The sequence below is a fragment of the Entelurus aequoreus genome, linkage group LG07, assembly GCF_033978785.1.
Source record: "Entelurus aequoreus isolate RoL-2023_Sb linkage group LG07, RoL_Eaeq_v1.1, whole genome shotgun sequence".
Lineage (NCBI taxonomy): Eukaryota > Metazoa > Chordata > Actinopteri > Syngnathiformes > Syngnathidae > Entelurus > Entelurus aequoreus.
In genome coordinates this window covers 83745044-83769220 of record NC_084737.1, presented here as the reverse complement: position 1 = coordinate 83769220, position 24177 = coordinate 83745044, and the positions used below count along the sequence as shown (strand labels likewise).

At 35.3% G+C, this 24177-nt stretch overlaps 1 protein-coding gene and 1 long non-coding RNA gene across 2 annotated transcripts in view; one reads left to right on the top strand and one right to left on the bottom strand.

Moving 5' to 3' along the window:
* The window catches only part of LOC133654346 (uncharacterized), a 44284-nt gene extending 24460 nt beyond the window's left edge, over positions 1–19824 (bottom strand). Inside the window, exons 1-2 of the long non-coding RNA XR_009826878.1 lie at positions 19700–19824; positions 13003–13091 (exon numbers count right to left, since the gene is read on the bottom strand). This is a non-coding gene — a long non-coding RNA (uncharacterized LOC133654346). The remainder of the gene's footprint in view (positions 1–13002; positions 13092–19699) is intronic.
* LOC133654343 (uncharacterized) overlaps positions 1–21148 on the top strand; it is a 29064-nt gene extending 7916 nt beyond the window's left edge. Inside the window, exons 3-11 of the mRNA XM_062054659.1 lie at positions 957–1115; positions 3652–3770; positions 4186–4309; positions 12838–12876; positions 12948–13093; positions 14235–14309; positions 16151–16211; positions 17807–17950; positions 18025–21148. Coding sequence (XP_061910643.1) covers positions 957–1115; positions 3652–3770; positions 4186–4309; positions 12838–12876; positions 12948–13093; positions 14235–14309; positions 16151–16211; positions 17807–17950; positions 18025–18146 — 989 coding nt within the window. The 3' untranslated portion in view covers positions 18147–21148. The remainder of the gene's footprint in view (positions 1–956; positions 1116–3651; positions 3771–4185; positions 4310–12837; positions 12877–12947; positions 13094–14234; positions 14310–16150; positions 16212–17806; positions 17951–18024) is intronic.
* Positions 21149–24177: the final 3029 nt, after the last annotated feature.

Genomic DNA, 24177 nt, shown 5'->3' with positions numbered 1-24177 from the left:
TACCAAACAATCTGTCACTCCTAATCGCTAAATCCCATGAAATCTTATACGTCTAGTCCAGGGGTCGGCAACCCAAAATGTTGAAAGAGCCATATTGGACCAAAAGTACAAAAACAAATCTGTCTGGAGCCGCAAAAAATTAAAAGCCATATTACATGTGTCATGAGATATAAATGTAATTAAGAGGACTTAAAGGAAACTAAATGAGCTCAAACATAGCTACAAATGAGGCATAATGATGCAATATGTACATATCGCTAGCCTAAATAGCATGTTAGCATCGATTAGCTTGCAGTCATGCAGTGACCAAATATGTCTGATTAGCACTCCACACAAGTCAATAACATCAACAAAACTCACCTTTGTGCATTCACGCACAACGTTAAAATGGTGGTGGACAAAAATGAGACAGAAAAAGTGGCATGAAACACGTCCTAAAAAGTCGGAGAAAGTTATACATGTAAACAAACTATACGGTGAGTTCAAGGACCGCCAAAATAAGTAGGACAAAAGGGCGCTCGCCAAATACTCGAATCAGTGAAGCATGTTTAATATAAACAGTGTGATTTATAACACTTAGGGAGGTTTGTGTCATGTTTGTCCTCTTACAGAAACCATACTAAAACAAAAAAATAGATTTTTTTCCCCCTCATCTTTTTCCATTCTTCATACATTTTTGAAAAATCTCCAGAGAGCCACAAGGCGGCGCTAAAGAGCCGCATGCGGCTCTAGAGCCGCGGGTTGCAGACCCCCGGTCTAGTCTCTTACGTGAATGAGCTCAATAACATTATTTGATATTTTACGCTAATGTGTTAATCATTTCACACATAAGTCGCTCCTGAGTATAAGTCGCACTCCCGGCCAAACTGTGAAAAAACTGCGACTTATAGTCCGAAAAATACGGTAATAGTTGAAAATGTCCTAAAAAGAAAACCTTCCTTTTCCCCCCTCCTCAGGTTGTACTCCTTGGCCGTGCCTTCAACTGCTGGCAGAAGAGGACACTGTAATGTGTCAACACTTGGTTCAAGCACCGCACGACATCAACATTGAGTTTGTATCCAGCACAGACCTTCATTCGGATGCTGTGGTGATCTCCTGGAGGCCCAGTGAACATGGTGTGTTGAGCTGCACCCTGCATAAACTTTGCATACGTCGTTCTATATTTTTATAGCCACGTTCCGTAGATCACGTCTCTAGCGCCGCCTTTAAAATGTGATGAAATTAGCCCCGCCTACCAGTTTCACGTGTCGACACAAAAACGATGAGGACTCACAAAAAAGTCTCAGGAACCTATACCTGAAAACAAACAGGAAGTCGGTCAGCTTGGGTTTCGTCTTCCATTTTTCGCCCCCCAAAAAAAACAGGGATCGGAAGTACACACAGAGGAGTTGATTAACTGCCAACAATTTTATACCTACGCCGAAAGATGTGGGCGTGGCATGGCGCCAAACATTGCTCCGTTGAATCGCCACAAAATACCAAACGTTAATAACTCGGCTCCACGACTTCAGATCTTGATCTTATTTGGTGGAAATGATGATGATGACACCCTGAAGTGCCCGATGGCTACGGTTGCGTCTGACCAGTCTTCCCTCCCAGGGAATTAAAGTCACTGGTCAATCCCAAGTTCTTTCAGATGACATATATGCAGAGTAAGAAGGACCATCAAGACAGAATAGGAATATTAACAAGTTTTACTGAAGCTTCAGGAGACCGGCCCACACCAATACATTCGTATCGACTTCTCGAATTGGTCTAACATTCAAATGGAAGAGACAACTTCTTGCATACGAAGAAAGCCCCCCCACCCCTGTCCAGAAAGGAATACAGACTCATTGTTCTACTACAGATAAGATATAAGGGAGTACTCCAACTCCTACGTTGCAAGCCTTCAAGGGAACACACACACTTGCGGACATAAAATGAAAAAATAGAAAGAGTACAACTGGAAAAACACTAGCTGCTTTAAACATGACTATGAATAAAGAAAGAACTCTTAAACATATATGCATTCTCCACACTACCTACTCGTAATGGGTGGAGCCTAACGATGAAAACTGCCCCACGCCATCACCAATCTGTCATTTCTGCACTTTAGCTGGTGAGAGACGTACACTAAACTGATGGGTGATGATAAATTGCAAAAAATGTTTTTGCAAATTACAGGATGTGGGTGTGGAGTGCCGCCAAACTTTGATTTGATGGTTCCCCACGAAACAAGTTCAGATCTTGATCCTAATTGCTACAAACGATGACTGTCTGAAGTGAATTTATTTAATTAGAATTTAATCTAATTGATTTATTTTATTTGATGATCAAGTGCCGTGTGGGTCCGTACCTGCTCGTGGCTTTCTTTAGTGGGCGGAGCCTGGTGGCGAATACCGCTCCAAAGTATCCCGAATCAAACTGGTCTTACATCACTATATAGAATCATACACAGATATTAAACTAAAGGGCGATAACGCGTTAAACACATTAAACGCGTTAAAAGTCAGCACTTTCTAGCACGTGCTCCAATCTTCCTGAAATTGTTGATGGTGGGTCGGGGCGTTGGGTGGGATGCAACTGCATGACTACTGCGCCACCATTATCACCCCCTTGTGGGGAAAAACTATAAAAGTAATAACTTCCTTATATCATTTTATTCTCCGATCTTTGCTGGTGGGTCGGGTTGGAACACAACTGCATGCCATTATCGCCCCCTTCTGGTGGAAAATGATAACAGTCATAACTCCCTTCGACATGCTCCGATCTTCCTCAAAATTTCGATGGCGGGTGAAAGTGTCGGGTGGGATGCAACCGCATTAATGTAGTGGTGCCATTGTCGCCCTCTTGTGGTGTAAAATGATAAAAGTAATAACTTCCTTATATAATTTTATTCTCCGATCTTTGCTGGTGGGTCGGGTTGGAACACAACTGCATGCCATTATCGCCCCCTTGTGGTGGAAAATGATAACAGTCATAACTCCCTTCGACATGCTCCGATCTTCCTCAAAATTTCGATGGCGGGTGAAGGTGTCGGGTGGGATGCAACCGCATTAATGCAGTGGCGCCATTGTCGCCCTCTTGTGGTGTAAAATGATAAAAGTCAGAACTTTCTAACACGTGCTCCAATCTTCCTGAAATTGTTGATGGTGGGTCGGGGCGTTGGGTGGGACGCAACTGCATGACTACCGCGCCACCATTATCGCCCCTTTGTGGGGAAAAACTATAAACGTAATAACTTCCTTATATAATTTTATTCTCCGATCTTTGTTGGTGGGTCGGGTTGGAACACAACTGCATGCCATTATCGCCCCCTTGTGGTGGAAAATGATAACAGTCATAACTTCCTTCGACATGCACCGATTTTCCTGAAACTTTGGATCTCGGGACTTAACTGAATGACTACTGTGGCACCAATATCGCAACAGTCATAACTTCCTTACACATACTCTGATCTTCCTGAAATGGGAAATTGGTGGTGGATCAGGGCATCAGGAAGGACGTGACAGCGTGCGTCATACGTGCCCGCCGACTTGCGTGAACCCTTGCGGTGCAAGTGGGGCGAGGGCTCGTTTAACGCTGTTCACAGCTTTATCTAATTTAGTTTTTTCCCCATGGTGTTGATCAATGATCATGTATTTGTAGTTATTTTTTCCTTTTCTGCAGGTATCGAATTCTTGCGAGGCTTCCAGGTGTCCTTGCAGTCCTTAAGAAGGTCCGATCTTGCCTGTCATCTTTTTCTCTTTCAGCAAAACTTCACAGTCCCAACTTCACACGCTCAAAAGGTATTTGTATTCAGATTCGTGTGACGTAGGAACCCCTGATTGGCTGTATTTTTACTCGTGACTTTGCAACACTTCTCCCGTGTAAGACTTAGGTGTTTGTGTCAAAAGACTTTACTTTTTCTTTACCTATACTCACCACTACTTGCACCCACTCATGTCTGACAGTTTTTTGTGGCAACAGAGGAGACAATGAAACGGTACATGCGTACAGGGTACATGCGGACCCTAATAAACAAAGACAAAAGAAAAAAAAACAGCCTGCATGGCAGCTTTTGTGTCAACATTGCAACTTTTTCTCGTTAGATTTCACCTCATTCCACTTTTTTAAAATGTTTTTTTTAATTTTTGCAATACTATACTTCTGCTGTATAGGGTTGAAATGAAATGACTCACACAGGGATCTGTCCTGTTACAGGTGTACAAGTCGGACGTTTTCTCGGGCCTCTCTCTTGGTTCCAAATATGCTGTGACTGTCATGGCCCTGCCTGTGCCTCAGGAGTGGGAGAAGTTCTATCACAGCAAGATCTTCTCCACACGCTGTAAGTCGCATCATCTTACAAACACATACCACTGCAACTGCCATATTACTGCTTTTAAGTTGTATTTGGCCCAAATTCATTGTGAACCCGAAGTTGGCACCTTGTGTAAATGGTGAATAAAAACAGAATACAATGATCTGCAAATCCTTTTCAACTTATATTCAATTGAATAGACTGCAAAAACAAGATAGTTAATGTTCGAACTGTGAATTTTTAGGGTCCGCCTGTACCATGTATAAAGGACTCCCACAGGGAGTCCTTTATACATGGACAAAGGACACTATTGTTATTGTAAGGTTTATTATTATTATTCCGCAGCTTTGCGCACTACTTTGCCCCCCTTAACATGCTTCAAAACTCACCAAATTTGACACACACATAGAAAAACGTGCCCCAACCACTTTAGTAAAAAAAAACTAAAAAAGATTGCGCTCTAGCGCCCCCTAGGAAGAAAACTGCCTGTAACTCCCAGTACGAATGTCGTAGAGACATGAAACAAAAACTTCTATGTAGGTCTCACTTAGACCTACATTTCATAATTTAACATCCTCTGGCAAAAACCAACAGGAAGTTGGCAATTTCCCCTTCAAGACAAAAAATGACTAAAAACACTCATTTTTGCCTCTTTGAGCTGTAATTTGACCCCCTTAAAATATTTCAAAACTCACCAAACTTCTCACACACATCGGGACTGGTGGAAATTGCGATCTAAAAAAAAATCGAACCCCAAAACTCAAAATTGCGCTCTAGCGCAATTTTTTTAATAAAACAGAGACAAAACTGCTTCTCAGAGGAAAACTCAGACAAAACTGCTTGTAACTTCCGGTAGGAATGTCTTAGAGACATGAAACAAATACCTCTATGTAGGTCTCACTTAGACCTACATAGAGGTATTTGTCATAGATTGACATCAATCAGCAAAAATCAACAGGAAGTTTGCAATCCCTCCTTCAAAACAACATTTTTGTTAAAACCGGTCACCAAACATCAAACATTATCTCCTCTGAGCACGTTTGTCGTTTCGGCTTCAAACTACTACAGGAGAGAGATTGAACCCTTCTGATTAAAAGTTGACGACGGCATTTCGTTAAGTGCTACCGTTTTGATTTTACGAGCCTTCAAAGAAAACAACCACTGTGCCGCAACATCTAGGAAAAAGACACAGACACAACTTCCTCTAACTCCCAGTACGAATATCGTAGAGACACGAAACAAAAACCTCTATGTAGGTCTCACTCAGGACTACCACTGGACAAAAGTATTGGGACACCTAGGACTAGCACCAGCCAAAATGCGAACCCGACCAACGCTGCTTGCAGCTTTAATTATTATTATTCCGCAGCTTTGCGCACTACTTTGCCCCCCTTAACATGCTTCAAAACTCACCAAATTTGACACACACATAGAAAAACGTGCCCCAACCACTTTAGTAAAAAAAACCTAAAAAAAAATTGCACTCTAGCGCCCCCTAGGAAGAAAACGGCCTGTAACTCCCAGTACGAATGTCGTAGAGACATGAAACAAAAACTTCTATGTAGGTCTCACTTAGACCTACATTTCATAATTTAACATCCTCGGGCAAAAACCAACAGGAAGTTGGCAATTTCCCCTTCAAGACAAAAAAATGACTAAAAACACTCATTTTTGCCTCTTTGAGCTGTAATTTGACCCCCTTAAAATACTTCAAAACTCACCAAACTTCTCACACACATAGGGACTGGTGGAAATTGCGATCTAAAAAAAAACCGAACCCCAAAACTCAAAATTGCGCTCTAGCGCAATTTTTTAATAAAACAGAGAGAAAACTGCTTCTCAGAGGAAAACTCAGACAAAACTGCTTGTAACTTCCGGTAGGAACGTCTTAGAGACATGAAACAAATACCTCTATGTCTATGTGTACATTTCATGGATTGACATCATTCAGCAAAAATCAACAGGAAGTTTGCAATCCCTCCTTCAAAACAAAATTTTTGTTAAAACCGGTCACCATACATCAAACATTATCTCCTCTGAGCGCGTTTGTCGTTTCGGCTTCAAACTACTACAGGAGAGAGATTGAACCCTTCTGATTAAAAGTTGACGACGGCGTTTCGTTAAGTGCTACCGTTTTGATTTTACGAGCCTTCAAAGAAAACAACCACTGTGCCGCAACACCTAGGAAAAAGACACAGACACAACTTCCTCTAACTCCCAGTACGAATATCGTAGAGACACGAAACAAAAACCTCTATGTAGGTCTCACTCAGGACTACCACTGGACAAAAGTATTGGGACACCTAGGACTAGCACCAGCCAAAATACGGACCCGACCAACGCTGCTTGCGGCTTTAATTATTATTATTCCGCAGCTTTGCGCACTACTTGGCCCCCCTTAACATGCTTCAAAACTCACCAAATTTGACACACACATAGAAAAACGTGCCCCAACCACTTTAGTAAAAAAACCTTAAAAAAAATTGCACTCTAGCGCCCCCTAGGAAGAAAACGGCCTGTAACTCCCAGTACGAATGTCGTAGAGACATGAAACAAAAACTTCTATGTAGGTCTCACTCAGGACTACCACTGGACAAAAGTATTGGGACACCTAGGACTAGCACCAGCCAAAATGCGGACCCGACCAACGCTGCTTGCAGCTTTAATTTTATTTATTTTTGCAAATAATCATTAACTTAGAATTTAAAAGCAGCAACACATTGCAAAAAAGTTGGCACAGGGGCATGTTCACCACTGTGTTACATGGCCTTTCCTTTTAACAACACTCAGTAAACATTTGGGAACTGAGGAGACACATTTTTGAAGCTTTTCAGGTGGAATTCTTTCCCATTCTTGCTTGATGTACAGCTTAAGTTGTGGTATTTGACGCTTCATAATGCGCCACACATTTTCAATGGGAGACAGGTCTGGACTACAGGCAGGCCAGTCTAGTACCCGCACTATTTTACTACGAAGCCACGCTGTTGTAACACGTGCAGAATGTCGCTTGGCATCTGTTAGAATAATTTGATCTAAGTTATCACAAAAACTTTGTGTTGAAATGAGTTCCCAGCGAGAAGACCAAAAGCTGTCTTTGAAACCTACCAAGAAGAAGGCTTGTTAAAACTCCACTGTGTAAGGGGGGAAGCAACATGAAGGTATTCTGTTTTCTTTCATGCATTGCAGGGGTGTCCAAAGTGTGGCCCGAGGGCCATTTGCGGTCCGCAGCTAATGTTTTGCCGGCCCGCGGCACATCATTCTAAAAATGCTAAAACTTTTTTTTTTTTAAACATTAAAAAGTGGGAAAAAAAGAGCAAATAGGTGACATGCAACGAGAAAAAGTTGCATTGTTGACTCTAATAACACCATTTTTTTTATAATTTCTCAAAAAATAATAATGAATCAAAATCAATGTTGCTATGAATTATTGACTAATTTAAGGACAAAAAGGACACAAATACAACAAACAAAAAAACATGAAAAATATGAAAATTATTTTAAAAAAATACTTACTAATTATATACTAATACTAATTACTATATTGATTGTTATTATAGATATACTAAACAAATTATACTATATATTATCTGAAGCTGATATAGAGATTTAAGTGTTGAATGTAAGAAAAGAAAAAAAAACTTGACTTTTTTATGAGTGGAGCACTTTTGGATCCCCAAGAATTTTAGTGGAATTAAAAAAACACCTGTTTTTGCTAAAAAATAATAATAATAAATTCAAATAAATTTTGCTATGAAATATTGACCTATATAGGGATCCAATTACTTCACATCAAATATTCCACTTTGAAAATCTTTTTGGGGAAAAATGTTGTATATTTTGTACATTTGCCCCAAAAAATAGGGTTTTGACAAAAAGCTCATAAAATGTAAAAAAATAAATACATTAAAAAATAAGTCTTTTTTTTTTTTTTTTTAATTAAATGCTTGAATCTATAATTCAACTTCAGGTAAAATTATATATATATATATATATATATATATATATATATATATATATATATATATATATATATATATATATATATATATATATATATATATATATATATATATATATATATATATATATATATATATGTATTTATTTTACCTGAAGTTGAATTATAGATTCAAGCGTTTAATAATAAATTTTAAAAAAATTACTTATTTTTAACCTTTTAAGACTGAAAACCTTCTGGGTCCCTAGGACCTAACTTTGAGGGAGCCCTAAAGGTTAAAAAAAAAAAAAAAAAGTGTGTGTGTATATGTATGTGTGTGTGTGTATATATATATATATATATATATATATATATATATATATATATATATATATATATATATATATATATATATATATATATATATATATATATATATATATATATATATATATATATATATATATATATATATATACATACATATATATACATACATATATATATATATATTATTAAAAAAAAATTCACCTGAAGTTGAATTAGAGATTTAAGCATTTAATAAAAATTTAAAAAATACCTTTTTTCAACCTTTTTTAAAGATATTGTTTTCAACCCAAGGACTACAAAGCGGAGAGAAGGCAGGATCTGCCCAAGTTCCAGACGACCTCTTTTTCAACCTCCTTTTTCAACTGTTTTTTTTACCAACCTCTTTTTGAACTCTTTTACGACCTTTTCTGTGAATTGTTTACGACCTTTTCTTTTGAACTGTTGTAATCAAAGGCGACGGTTGTTTACGACCTCGTCCCTTAGAAGCAGCTGTTGTCATGTGGTCAGAGAAAGTCCAAATAAACAATCTTTTGGCCAGAGCGTAATGACACTGTACAAGGGTACAGATGTCCAAGCGTCTCTCCTCAAATTGAGCCAAAATTGAATTATGTCTCTGTTTAATTCTTCGCTTCTTGTCTTGTTTAATAGATGTCATCAGTGTTTGAACCTGACAGCATCGTCTTGCTGAAATAAGCAGGGGCGTCCATGTAAAACACGTTGCTTGGGTGGTCTTTGTAGTCTATTCAATTGAATATAAGTTGAAAAGGATTTGCAAATCATTGTATTCTGTTTTTATTTACCATTTACACAACGTGCCAACTTCACTGCTTTTTGTACAATCGTACGGCATTGTAATAAATAATATCAACTTATTTCATAAAGGCAGGCCCCCTGACAAATAGTTTAAATCACACACTTGTGCAGGAAGTTGTTGCTAGGCAGAATTCTTATTCGGGCTTGTAGGAGGCAGGAATGTGTAGATGATGTCACGTGGTGTGTTTCTGGGTGTGTATTCACAGACAAAAGTATGTGTCAGATGTTATTAGAGGCAGGCACTATAAAAGGGGCGTTGTTACCTGCATGTTGCGTAGCGAGAGGAGAAAGTTGAGCTGAGTGACCATCATTTTTGTCGGGTGCTGCTAGACGCTATATTGCAGGGGTCAGCAACCTTTTTGAAAGCAAGAGCTACTTCTTGGGTAGTGATTAATGCGAAGGGCTACCAGTTTGATACACACTTAAATAAATTGCCAGAAATAGCCAATTTGTTCAATTTACCTTTAACTCTATGTTATTATTAATAATTAATGATATTTACACTTAATTGAACGGTTTAGAAGAGGAGAAAACACGAAAAAAATGACAATTAAATTTTGAAACATAGTTTATCTTCAATTTCTACTCTTTAAAATTCAAAATTCAACCGAAAAAAAGAAGACAAAAACTAGCTAATTCGAATCTTTTTGAAAAAATTTAAAAAAGAATTTATGGAACATCATTAGTAATTTTTCCTGATTAATATTAATTTTACAATTTTGATGACATGTTTTAAATAGGTTAAAATCCAATCTACACTTTGTTAGAATATATAACAAATTGGACCAAGCTATATTTCTAACAAAGACAAATCATTATTTCTTCTAGATTTTCCAGAACAAATTTTTTTAAAGAAATTCAAAAGACTTTGAAATAAGATTTAAATTTGATTCTACAGATTTTCTAGATTTGCCAGAATTTTTAAAAATTTTTTTAATCATAATAAGTTTGAAGAAATATTTCACAAATTTTCTTCGTCTAAAAAACAGAAGCTAAAATGAAGAATTAAATTAAAATTTATTTATTATTCTTTACGATAAAAACAATTAATTTACTTGAACATTGATTTAAATTGTCAGGAAAGAAGAGGAAGGAATTTAAAAGGTAAAAAGGTATATGTGTTTAAAAATCCTGAAATCATTTTTAAGGTTGTATTTTTTCTCTAAAATTGTCTTTCTGAAAGTTATAAGAAGCAAAGTAAAAAAATTAATGAATTTATTTAAACAAGTGAAGACCAAGTCTTTAAAATATTTTCTTGGATTTTCAAATTCTATTTGAGTTTTGTCTCTCTTAGAATTAAAAATGTCAGGCAAAGCGAGACCAGCTTGCTAGTAAATAAATAAAATTAAAAAAATAGAGGCAGCTCACTGGTAAGTGCTGCTATTTCAGCTATTTTTTAGAACAGGCCAGCGGGCTACTCATCTGGTCCTTACGGGCTACCTGGTGCCCGCGGGCACCGCGTTGGTGACCCCTGCTATATTGCATGATTTATAAGAGACTTTGGACGCTTTATTGAGAGCTTTGAACACTTTAACAGACACACGAAGCAAGTTTCTTTTCATACGTTCTGCTACATCCGACACTGCATCCCGTAACTTTGTGTGTGCTTTACTGGCAAAACAAGAAGCACGTCAGGCAAATACTAAACCCAGCTTTTTACTTTGAAGCAACAGGCCAGAGCCGCGACACGGTTTAATGGATAACTGCAACACAGGCCAATAAAAATGGTGTTTATTTATCTAAAACAGGGGTGTCCAAACTTTTTACACTGAGGGCCGCACACTGGAAAATCAAAGCAAGCTAGGGGCCATTTTGATATTTTTTGTTTTTTAAAAACCAATACAATATATGTATAAAAAATATACATTTAGGCCTCCACTCAGGCTTGATCCCGGGAACCCCAAAGGGTTTTGGTCAAAAAAATATTAAAATTGTGTCATTATTTAGTATTATTATTTATAGTATTATTCAAGGTTCAAATCTCTAAATCAACACTAGGTTTATCTGTCAATATAAAGTGTTTTAAGATTTAAGTTGTATGCTCTTTTTGTCAAAGAAACCCCTGTTTTGTATGAAAAAAACACAAAATATGGAATATTTTCAGCCAATAAAATTTTAAAGTGGACTATTTGAGATTATATAATAATTGGAGCCTTTAAAAGGTCAATAACTCATAACAACATTGATTTTTATTCATTATTATTTTTGAGCAATCACACTTGAAAAAAGTCCCACTAAAATTATTGGGGATCCAAAAGGGTCCTGCTCAGTAAAGTTTAAAAAAAAAAATCATACTTTTTAAAAAAACTTTTAACACAATAGTCTTAAGATCAACTTTAGATCTCTACGTCAATTATAAGTTTTATTGTTCTTTATGTTTGTTCGTTTCAGGCGCTTCTTTTAAAAAAACAATTAAAAAAACGTTGTTTTTTAAATGGCAAACACTAAATATGCATAATTTCCCCAAAAAAATCTCAAAGTGGAATATTTAATGTGAAGTAATTGGAGCCTTGGATAGGTCAATAATTCATAATAACATAGATTTTTATTCATTATTATTTTTTGAAGAAATAAATAGCCTGCATTAGAGTAAACATTGCAACATGTTCTTGTTACATTTCACCTGTTTGTTCTTTTATACCACTGTTTATGTTTTTTGTTTTTTTTATTGTATTTTTTAGAATGTGCCACAGGGCCATTAAAAAATGACCTGCGGGCCGCAAATGGTCCCCGGGCCGCACTTTGGACACCCCTGATCTAAAACCTATGTGTCAAAGTCAAGGCCCGCGGGTCAGATCCAGCCCGCGAATGAATTATCTATGGCCCCCGGGATGATATTGGATTAGTTACTAATAACAAGTGCACTTTTCTTGGTAGAATTTTTTTTTTTTTGACCTTTTTGCTCAATATGTTGAAAAATATTCTTAAATAAGTAAATGATATGCACTCGGCATCATGATTTTTTTTTTCATGCTTGAAGGAAGAAATGATTACGGTACTTTAAAAAAGTAGTTTTATACTTGTGAGTGTTGATGACACAGCTTTGCAACAGTTGATATTCTAGTTTCAAGCATGTTTTACTCAATATAGCTCATCAAATCTCAGCTGTAATATCTTACTGAGATCATTCAGGACCAAAACACTTAAAACAAGTAAAACACTAACATAAAATCTGCTTAGTGAGAAGAATGATCTTATCAGACAGAAAATAAGCAAATATCACCCTTATTTGAGATATTTCATCTTACTTAGATTTCACTTTTTGCAGTGCGGCCCCTGTGCTAAAATGAGTTTGACACCCCTGATCTAAAACAAGGCAATTGAAAGGCTACTTTGTATAATATTCACCTTGAAAACAGCACCATCTGCTGGGCTTAGTGGGACACTGCATTGAACCGACCAAAATGAATGTGTGTCAAATGTAAAAGAATGTAATAATAATATGTAGCGATGTGTGCATGTTGTGATTTTGCAGCGTGTGAAGAGAAAACTGGTGTTCCCGAGTGCAAAGCAGGTAAAGAAAATATTGTTTTCTACATTACTACTTTTGATTCTCTAATGTCAAATACTGCTTTGTCCACCTAGACTGGCACCCCAAGTATGTTGATGTGCAGCAAAAAAATACGGTGGTCATCGTCACCTTCAACCTGGCTCCTCCTATCCTGGGCATCACGAGCTACTTCTGCATCTGTACAGCAAACGGCAAGACGACATCCACGGACATTATTCCTGTGAGTAAACAAAATATTAGAAACCTTTAACGTATCATTTAATTGTGTTATGACTGCTGACTGAACAAATGGGAGACCGGGCTTTCTGCTCCGCCGCTCCCAGTCTGTGGAACGCTCTCCCTGACCACCTGAGGGCACCACAGACTGTGGATGCTTTAAAAAAAGGCTTAAAAACTAGAGATGTCCGATAATATCGGCCTGCCGATATTATCGGCCGATATATGCGTTAAAATGTAATATCGGAAATTATCGGTATCGTTTTTTTTATTATCGGTATCGGTTTTTAAAAATTAAATCAACATAAAAAACACAAGATAAAAAACACAAGATACACTTACAATTAGTGCACCAACCCAAAAAACCTCCCTCCCCATTTACACTCATTCACACAAAAGGGTTGTTTCTTTCTGTTATTAATATTCTGCTTCCTACATTATATATCAATATATATCAATACAGTCTGCAAGGGATACAGTCCGTAAGCAAACATGATTGTGCGTGCTGCTGCTGCACTAATAGTACTAACCTTTAACAGTTAATTTTACTCATTTTCATTCATTACTAGTTTCTATGTAACTGTTTTTATATTGTTGTACTTTCTTTTTTATTCAAGAAAATGTTTTTAATTTATTTATCTTATTTTACAAATTTTTTTTAAAAAGTACCTTATCTTCACCATACCTGGTTGTCCAAATTAGGCATAATAATGTGTTAATTCCACGACTGCATATATCGGTTGATATCTGTATTGGTTGATATCGGTATCGGTAATTAAAGAATTGGACAATATCGGAATATCGGCAAAAAGCCATTATCGGACATCCCTATTAAAAACCCTTCTTTTTTCTTTTTTTTTAGATATATGCATACTAGTTTTAGCTATTTTGCTGTTCTAGTTTTTATTTTTATTCATTTTTTACTTTTTTTTTAATTTATTTTTTTAATACACTGTAGCACTTTGAGGTTGTTTACTCAATGTAAAGTGTTTTTTTTTGTTTTTTTACAAATAAAATGTATTATTATTTTTACAAATAAAATCTGTTTGAAGAGCATTAACTATTTATTACCTGTGTGAATGTGTTTTTTTTTTTACATACAGTAGAGTTGTTATTAATAAGCATTTCAATGTGCATTTCTCCAGAATGTCTCCAGAAACAAAACACACCACAGCTTCGCACTCAGAGACCTCGAAGAAGGAAATAATTACACATGCGAGGTAAATACCAACATGCAATATCACTGAAAGACCAACATAGTAACGTTGTTATGAATAAATATCATAGATCATGACGAATATAAAGGACGATCAATAAAGACTTTTTGAAACTTCACACTTTACAGCACAGTATATCAATTGTAAAAAAAAAAAAAAGTCTTTATTAATGCTTACAGAAGAGTATGATGACAGATTGTTGTGCCTATAATAATAATTATATGTTTCATATATTGTTGAAATCAATACAGTATTACTTTTAATTGTTTTCAATCAATTTTGTAAAAATAAAATTGACAGGAATTTAGTTAGTTTAGTCTTTATTTGAAGGGACAATGCACAGAAACATGAAGCTCAAAGACAGATATGTTCTGTACCAGATTATAGCTAAATAGCTCATTTCCATCTGCAGTCCCTGGCTACTTAAATTAAAGGGATAAAAACATCATGCAACAAAATGATGACAATAAAATCATACTATAGCATGTACCGTAATCAAATTAAGAAAAGTCATAAAATGCCCTTTCATGGACACATACTTAATATACAATACAAGCACACCTCATTTACATCATCACACAAAGACAATACATGCTCTTGTTCACATCTGTCATCATTTGTAAAAACAACCATGATTTTAACACACACACCTCACAATTTACAACAAAAATGCTCTCATAGATAAATATAATACACATTAAGTTGACGTGTCAAACATAGTGGCCACCTTATTGACCGTGTGAGCAGCTTTGATTGCTCCAAAGCCACTTTTTAACTTCAATTGTGAATGAAGAGTCATCTGTTAGACTTTTCAAGTTTGTTGTGAGGTCGTTCCAATCCTTTATCGCTTTATATATATATAAATATATATGTATATATATACACTACCGATCAAAAGTTTGGGGTCACATTGAAATGTCCTTATTTTTGAAGGAAAAGCACTGTACTTTTCAATGAAGATAACTTTAAACTAGTCTTAACTTGAAAGAAATACACTCTATACATTGCTAATGTGGTAAATGACTATTCCAGCTGCAAATGTCTGGTTTTTGGTGCAATATCTACATAGGTGTATAGAGGCCCATTTCCAGAAACTATCACTCCAGTGTTCTAATGGTACAATGTGTTTGCTCATTGGCTCAGAAGGCTAATTGATGATTAGAAAACCCTTGTGCAATCATGTTCACACATCTGAAAACACTTTAGCTCGTTACAGAAGCTACAAAACTGACCTTCCTTTGAGCAGATTGAGTTTCTGGAGCATCACATTTGTGGGGTCAATTAAACGCTCAAAATGGCCAGAAAAAGAGAACTTTCATCTGAAACTCGACAGTCTATTCTTGTTCTTAGAAATGAAGGCTATTCCACAAAATTGTTTGGGTGACCCCAAACTTTTGAACGGTAGTGAATATATATATATATATATATATATATATATATATATATATATATATATATATATATATATATATATATATATATATATATATATATATATATATATATATATATATATATATATATATATATATTGGTTTATTTTACCCTTTTTTCCTCATTTGCTTATAAATAACACATCTACAGTAATTCTCACTTTAAACCCCCATTGAAGTCATTGAATTTAAACGAAACATGAACAGAACTTGAAGTGACGCTCGAAAGCATCAAAACTTGTCTAACAATCATTACATCTGTCATATTCAATTAATTAAGCAAGATTTCATACAAAAAGTGAAGAAAACTACCAACACTTTTTGTTTGCAAAAAAAAAGGGAACGCCATACCCCCTATCTTGATTTGAAGTAATAACGTATGCAGTATGATATTTTCACATTTGCATGCAGATCGCAGCCAATCAAGCAGACGCAGTGAGGAAAAAATACAACATCTTTGTCAAGAAGCGGGGTAGGTGACGTCTGGGGATATGCACACTTGAACATTAATATATAATACAAACCCCAAAGGCAGTGAAGTTGGCACGTTGTGTAAATGGTAAATACAAACAGAATACAATGATTTGCAAATCCTTATATTCAATTGAATAGACTGCAAAGACAAGATATTTAATGTTCCAACTGAGAAACATAATTTTTTTTGCAAATAATCATTAACTTAGAATTTAATGGCAGCACAACATTGCAAAAAAGTTGGCGCAGGGGCATGTTCACCACTGTGTTACATGGCCTTTCCTTTTAACAACACTCAGTAAACATTTGGGAACTGAGGAGACACATTTTTGAAGCTTCTCAGGTGGAATTCTTTCCCATTCTTGCTTGATGTACAGCTTAAGTTGTTCAACAGTCCGGGGGTCTCCCTTCTGCTATTTTAGGTGCCACACATTTTCAATGAGAGACAGGTCTGGACTACAGGCAGGCCAGTCTAGTACCCGCACTCTTTTACAACGAAGCCACGCTGTCGTAACACGTGGCTTGGCATTGTCTTGCTGAAATAAGCAGGGGCGTCCATGATAACGTTGCTTGGATGGCAACATATGTTGCTCCAAAACCTGTATGTACCTTTCAGCATTAATGGCGCCTTCACAGATGTGTAAGTTACCCATGTCTTGGGCACTAATACACCCCCATACCATCACACATGCTGGCGTTTACACTTTGCACCTATAACAATCCGGATGGCTTATTTCCTCTTTGGTCCGGAGGACACGACGTCCACAGTTTCCAAAAAAAATTTGACATGTGGACTCGTCAGACCACGGAACACTTTTCCACTTTGCGTCAGTCCATCTTAGATGAGCTCGGGCCCAGCGAAGCCGTCGACGTTTCTGGGTGTTGTTGATAAATGGCTTTCGCTTTGCATAGTAGAGTTTTAACTTGCACTTACAGGTGTAGCGACAAACTGTAGTTACTGACAGTGGTTTTCTGAAGTGTTCCTGAGCCCATGTGGTGATATCCTTCACACACTGAATTTTGATGCAGTACCGACTCCAAATACTCTGAACCTTTTGATGATATTACGGAGCGTAGATGGTGAAATCCCTAAATTCCTTGCAATAGCTGGTTGAGAAATGTTGTTCTTAAACAATTTGCTCAGGCATTTGTTGACAAAGTGGTGACCCTCGCCCCATCCTTGTTTGTGAATGACTGAGCATTTCATGGCAGCTGCTTTTTATACCCAACCATGGCACCCACCTGTTCCCAATTAGCCCGCCCACCTGTGGGATGTTCCAAATAAGTGTGTGATGAACATTCCTCAACTTTTTCAGTCTTTTTTGCCACTCGTGCCAGCTTTTTTCGAAACATGTTGCAGGCATCACATTCCACATGAGCTAAAATTTGCAGAAAATAACAAAGTTTTCCAGTTTGAACATTAAATATCTTGTCTTTGCAGTCTATTCAATTGAATATAAGTTGAAAAGGATTTGCAAATCATTGTATTCCGTTTTTATTGACCATTTACACAATGTGACAACTTCGCTGGTTTTGGGTTTTGTACTTTATTGCACAATATTTAAGTTACATATTGTCCTATCTGGCCCTCAGAAGCTACATTGGGACATCACAGCTTTCCCTACTGGAGTCTGGCGTTCTTTCTCGTGTTTGTCGGGGTGACTATTTATGCTGTCACCCTGGCTGTGTTCACCAGTGACTGCTACACACAAACAAAGAAACCTATCATCGAACCAGGTTGTTATTATTGTTATATTATTATTATTATGTACTACATTCAGCAGTGTGTAAATATTGTTCCCCCTGCTTAGAAAACCTCATAAAGGAAGTGACTAAGATGAATGAAGACGGGCCCCGAGCGGACATACCGTGTGACGAGAAGGTCCGCAGACCCGACACCTGGCAGCAGGGGACAATTTGCGGCGTGGTGTAAAAAAAAAAGTTGTACCGACGTTTACAAAAGCGATACATTTGACACACAAAAAAAGGCAATCTTTTTTTTTTTGCAGTTCCATATATTCACTAATGGCAGGGGTCGGCAACCCAAAATGTTGAAAGAGCCATATTGGACCAAAAATACAAAAACAAATCTGTCTGGAGCCGCAAAAAATTAAAAGCCATATTACATGTGTCATGAGATATAAATGTAATTAAGAGGACTTAAAGGAAACTAAATGACCTCAAATATAGCTACAAATGAGGCATAATGATGCAATGGGTGAGGGCGGACCTACGTCACTTCCGCCTACCAATCCCCTAGCAACCGGGAATTTGTTGAAAACAAACCAGCTCACAGCGAACACAGTATTGACAGAAAAAGCTTTTAACGAGCGTTGTGGCTTGGAAGTCGGCGTTAAATCCTTCATTTACGCATTTTTACTTATTCGCATATCGTGTGAAAAAACGAAAATGTATTATTTGCGCCAGACTCGTCTCAGTGAACTTTAAAGCTTCTCAGGCTTAGCTTAGCTTAGCTTGCTAGTTAGCTTAGCCTGCGCGCTACTAAGAAAGAGACGCGGAAGTTATCAACAACAAGATCAAGTGTTAGTGTATAAAATATTGAGAGATTTGATGGCTACATGTATTGTTTAAGTACAACTGTTCTTCGCCAGGTGTTCTTTGGCCGCCCTGGCTTACGTTTTCCCGGTGGTGTCCATCTTAACGCTGCCTTTGGTATCCTCTCGTTGTCCGGTTTTCGAAAATAGCTAGCTAGGCTATAGACTATATAGTATATACCGCATGTTATTTTTTTACAACAACAACTTCAGCTGTCGAACGTTACAAGGTACAAATTCAACAAGTACAACATTAGCACGGACGGTATAGCCAAGTTGTGGTTAAGAAGGTGGGTTTTTGTTCCTTATATTTACCAGAATTGAAGTGATCCGAACACACGACCCGGGACTTTGGGGGACTCCAGTGAGAACCGTCCTCGTTTTCCCAGTGTAAAGCTGCGAGCCATTTGTCTCGTCTCTGTGGGCTTCTATCACGCTTTGGCAGAACAAAATACAACCTTTGTTTTCCCTGTTTCCAGTTGTGGTTAGCACAACCAAAAACAACACAGTTTTTCGGCATTTTGGAGGCAGAATGACGGGTTTAACCAGCGTAGGTTGACAGGTTAAAGAGTAATGGCGACGGTTTGTTTTCAACGCCAGTCTCGATGCTATGGCTCGAAGAACCCGTATGTAGCTCAGTTGCCCGGATGTCGGCCCTCACCCATTGGACCAAAAATACAAAAACAAATCTGTCTGAAGCCGCAAAAAAATTAAAAGCCATATTACATGTGTCATGAGATATAAATGTAATTAAGAGGACTTAAAGGAAACTAAATGACCTCAAATATACCTACAAATGAGGCATAATGATGCAATATGTACATATCGCTAGCCTAAATAGCATGTTAGCATCGACTAGCTTGCAGTCATGCAGTGACCAAATATGTCTGATTAGCACTCCACACAAGTCAATAACATCAACAAAACTCACCTTTGTGCATCCACGCACAACGTTAAAAGTGTGGTGGACAAAAATGAGACAGAAAAAGTGGCATAAAACACGTCCTGGAAAGTCTGAGAAAGTTATACATGTAAACAGACTATACGGTGAGTTCAAGGACCGCCAAAATAAGTAGGACAAAAGGGCGCTCGCCAAATACTCGAATCAGTGAAGCATGTTTAATATAAACAGTGTGATTTATAATAATTGGGGAGGTTTGTGTCATGTTTGTCCTCCTACAGAAACCATACTAAAACAAAAAAATAGATTTTTTTTCCCCTCATCTTTTTCCATTCTTCATACATTTTTGAAAAATCTCCAGAGAGCCACAAGGCGGCGCTAAAGAGCCGCATGCGGCTCTAGAGCCGCGGGTTGCCGACCCCCGACTTATGGAAACCAAAATTCACCACTTTTATGAATAGCTACGGAAGTTTGTTGCTCAAAAACATGTATTTTTTTACACGTGTTTGAAGTTTAGTGGAGTGTTTAATGGCACTTTGACCTTAAATGAAGGGATGTATTTGCTGTTATATTAGAGTTAAGTCACTGACAGCCAAAACAATGCACTTTGCGAGCTATACAGGAGGTATACTTTACTGCAGGGGTCACCGACCTTTTTCAAAGCAAGAGCTACTTCTTGGGTAGTGATTAATGCGAAGGGCTACCAGTTTGATACACACTTAAATAAATTGCCAGAAATAGCCAATTTGCTCAATTTACCTTTAACTGTATGTTATTATTAATAATGAATGATATTTACACTTAATTGAACGGTTTAAAAGAGGAGAAAACACGAAAAAAATTACAATTAAATTTTGAAACATAGTTTATCTTCAATTTCGACTCTTTAAAATTCAACCGAAAAAAAGAAGAGAAAAACTAGCTAATTCGAATCTTTTTTTAAAAATTAAAAAAAAAATTATGGAACATCATTAGTCATTTTTCCTGATTAAGATTGATTTTAGAATTTTGATGACATGTTTTAAATAGGTTAAAATCCAATCTGCACTTTGTTAGAATATATAACAAATTGGACCAAGCTATATTTCTAACAAAAACAAATCATTATTATCCTTATTTATTATAACAAAAATTTTAAAGGAAATTCAAAAGACTTTGAAATAAGATTTAAATTTGATTCTACAGATTTTTCTAGATTTGCCAGAGAATTTTTTTTGAATTTTAATCATAATAAGTTTGAAGAAATATTTCACAAATATTCTTCGTCGAAAAAACAGAAGCTAAAATGAAGAATTAAATTAAAATGTATTTATTATTCTTTACAATAAAAAAAAAAATTACTTGAACATTGATTTAAATTGTCAGGAAAGAAGAGGAAGGAATTTAAAAGGTAAAAAGGTATATGTGTTTAAAAATCCTAAAATCATTTTTAAGGTTGTATTTTTTCTCTAAAATTGTCTTTCTGAAAGTTATAAGAAGCAAAGTAAAAAAAATCATGAATTTATTTAAACTAGTGAAGACCAAGTCTTTAAAATATTTTCTTGGATTTTCAAATTCTATTTGAGTTTTGTCTCTCTTAGAATTAAAAATGTGGGCAAAGCGAGACCAGCTTGCTAGTAAATAAATCAAATTTTAAAAAAAATCGAGGCAGCTCACTGGTAAGTGCTGCTATTTGAGCTATTTTTAGAACAGGCCAGCGGGCTACTCATCTGGTCCTTACGGGCTACCTAGTGCCCGCGGGCACCGCGTTGGTGACCCCTGCTTTACTGTATGTGCCCTCAGAAGGCTGCATTAACACTTCATGTCGGCTCACTATTTATTTACTGTTACATTATTTAAAATTATTATAAAGTGTATATTTATTACATGTATTACAGTGTTTAAAATGTTAAATATATAATTACTGTACATGTGAAATGAGGCACTTTTTTACATTGTATGTATTTGTTGAGTGCAATGACAACATGAGCTGTGAAACATATGTAGGGAAAAGAAACTAATGGTTGTGATGCACTCTGTTGGACTATGTGATCCTTTTTATACTGTTATTTGTATTTATTACATGTTTTTAATATCTAAATATCTGACAATAAAGCAAGAAAGACCAGTTCACATGCAGATTTGTATTAAATGTAGAGATGTCATGCAACTACACCCTTTTTTGCAGCAGATTCCCTGAAACAGCAGCGTTCCTGTCACATAGAGGATCTTTGACTACATTCCTAAAAACAGATTGAGTGCTCCTGTCACATTGAGGATCTTTGACTAAATTCCTAAAATAGAAGAGTGCTCCTGTCACATTGAGGATCTTAGACTACATTCCTAAAAACAGAAGAGCGCCCCTGTCACATAGAAGATCTTTGACTAAATTCCTAAAAACAGAAGAGTGCTCCTGTCACATAGAGGATCTTTGACTAAATTCCTAAATTCAGCAAAGTGTTACTTATGTGGTGTTAGAAAAACTTAGTATGACATCTTGAAATGAGTGTGGTAGAACACACAACCTTTTCCACATAGAATTTTCCTATAAATACCAACGTTATCGGTGAAAGTTCCATAAGGAATTTTTTTTTTATTTTTCATTATTGTGCGGCAAAAATATAATCGAAAGAAATTCAATCTGTTATGTTCTTTAGCATGACCCCCCGAGCACCAGTGTCCTCTGCAGTGGACGTTTGTTTTTAAATTTGCTCTTTTGTCAGAGTTATACATTTTTGAAAAAAATTAAAATAAATTGACTGTAATGCAAAACACAAATGTCCACTGCAGAGGGCGCTGGTCATGACGGAGCCCCTAAAAGGACATGGGGGGAAAAAAATGTTTTATAATTATTATTATTATTATTATTTTCTTTTTTAGACATGCGCACAAGAAAGTTTCTCGTGCACACGAGATACATGTCTAAAAAAAAAATTAAAAAAATAATATATATATACATATATTTTTTATAACTTTATAAAAAGTTTTTTGTGCGCACGAGATACATGTCTAAAGAAAAATAATAATAATAATATATATATATATATATATATGTATATATATATATATATGTATATATATATATATATATATATATATATATATACATATATATATATATATATATATACATATATATATATATATATTTTTTTATAACTTTATAAAAAGTTTCTCGTGCGCACGAGATACTTGTCTAAAAATAAAATAAAAAATAAAAAGCATATATATATATATATATTTTTTATAACTTTATAAAAAGTTTCTCGTGCGCACGAGAGACTTTCTCGTACACACGAGATACATGTCTGAAAAAAAAAAAAATATATATATATATATTTTTTTATAATTTTATAAAAAGTTTCTCGTGTGCACGAGATACTTGTCCAAAAATAAAATAAAAAATAAAAAGCATATGTATATATATATTTTTTATAACTTTATAAAAAGTTTCTCATGCGCACGAGAAACTTTCTCGTGCACATGAGATACATGTCTAAAAAAATAATAATAATATGTATATATATATATATATATATATATATATATATCTATATATATATATATATATATATGTATATATATTTTTTTTATAACTTTCGTGCGCACAAAATACATGTCTAAAAAAAAATGTAAAAAAATAATATATATATATATAAATATATATATATTTTTTTAACTTTATAAAAAGTTTCTCTTTCGCACGAGAAACTTTCTCGTGCACACGAGATACATGTCTAAAAAAAATATATATATAATATATATATATATTTTTTTATAACTTTATAAAAAGTTTCTCATGCGCACGAGATACATGTCTGAAAAAAAAAATACATATATATATTTTTTCATAACTTTATAAAAAGTTTCTCGTGCGCACGAGATACTTGTCTAAAAATAAAATAAAAAATAAAAAGCATATATATATATATATATATTTTTTATAACTTTATAAAAAGTTTCTCGTGCGCACGAGAGACTTTCTCGTACACACGAGATACATGTCTAAAAAATAAAATAAAAATAAAAATAATATATATATATATTTTTTTATAACTTTATGAAAAGTTTCTCGTGCGCACGAGATACATGTCTAAAAATTAAAAAAAAAATATATATATATATATAAATATATATATATTTTTTTAACTTTATAAAAAGTTTCTCTTTCGCACGAGAATGCACACGAGATACATGTCTAAAAAATAAAATAAAATAAAAATAATATATATATATTTTTTTTTTATAACTTTATAAAAAGTTTCTCGTGCGCACGAGATACATGTCTAAAAATGTTTTTTAAATAATAATATATATATATATATATAAATATATATATATATTTTTATAACTTTATAAAAGTTTCTCGTGCGCACGAGATACATGTCTAAAATGTTGTAACAAATAATATTTCTATTAAATAGGCTTTACTTTGCATTTTAATTAACGTGGGATTATTTTTTGTATTTAGAAATAATAGTACCAACTTTTTTTCTTTTTTTTTTTTTTTTTCTTCAACATTTGTGGCA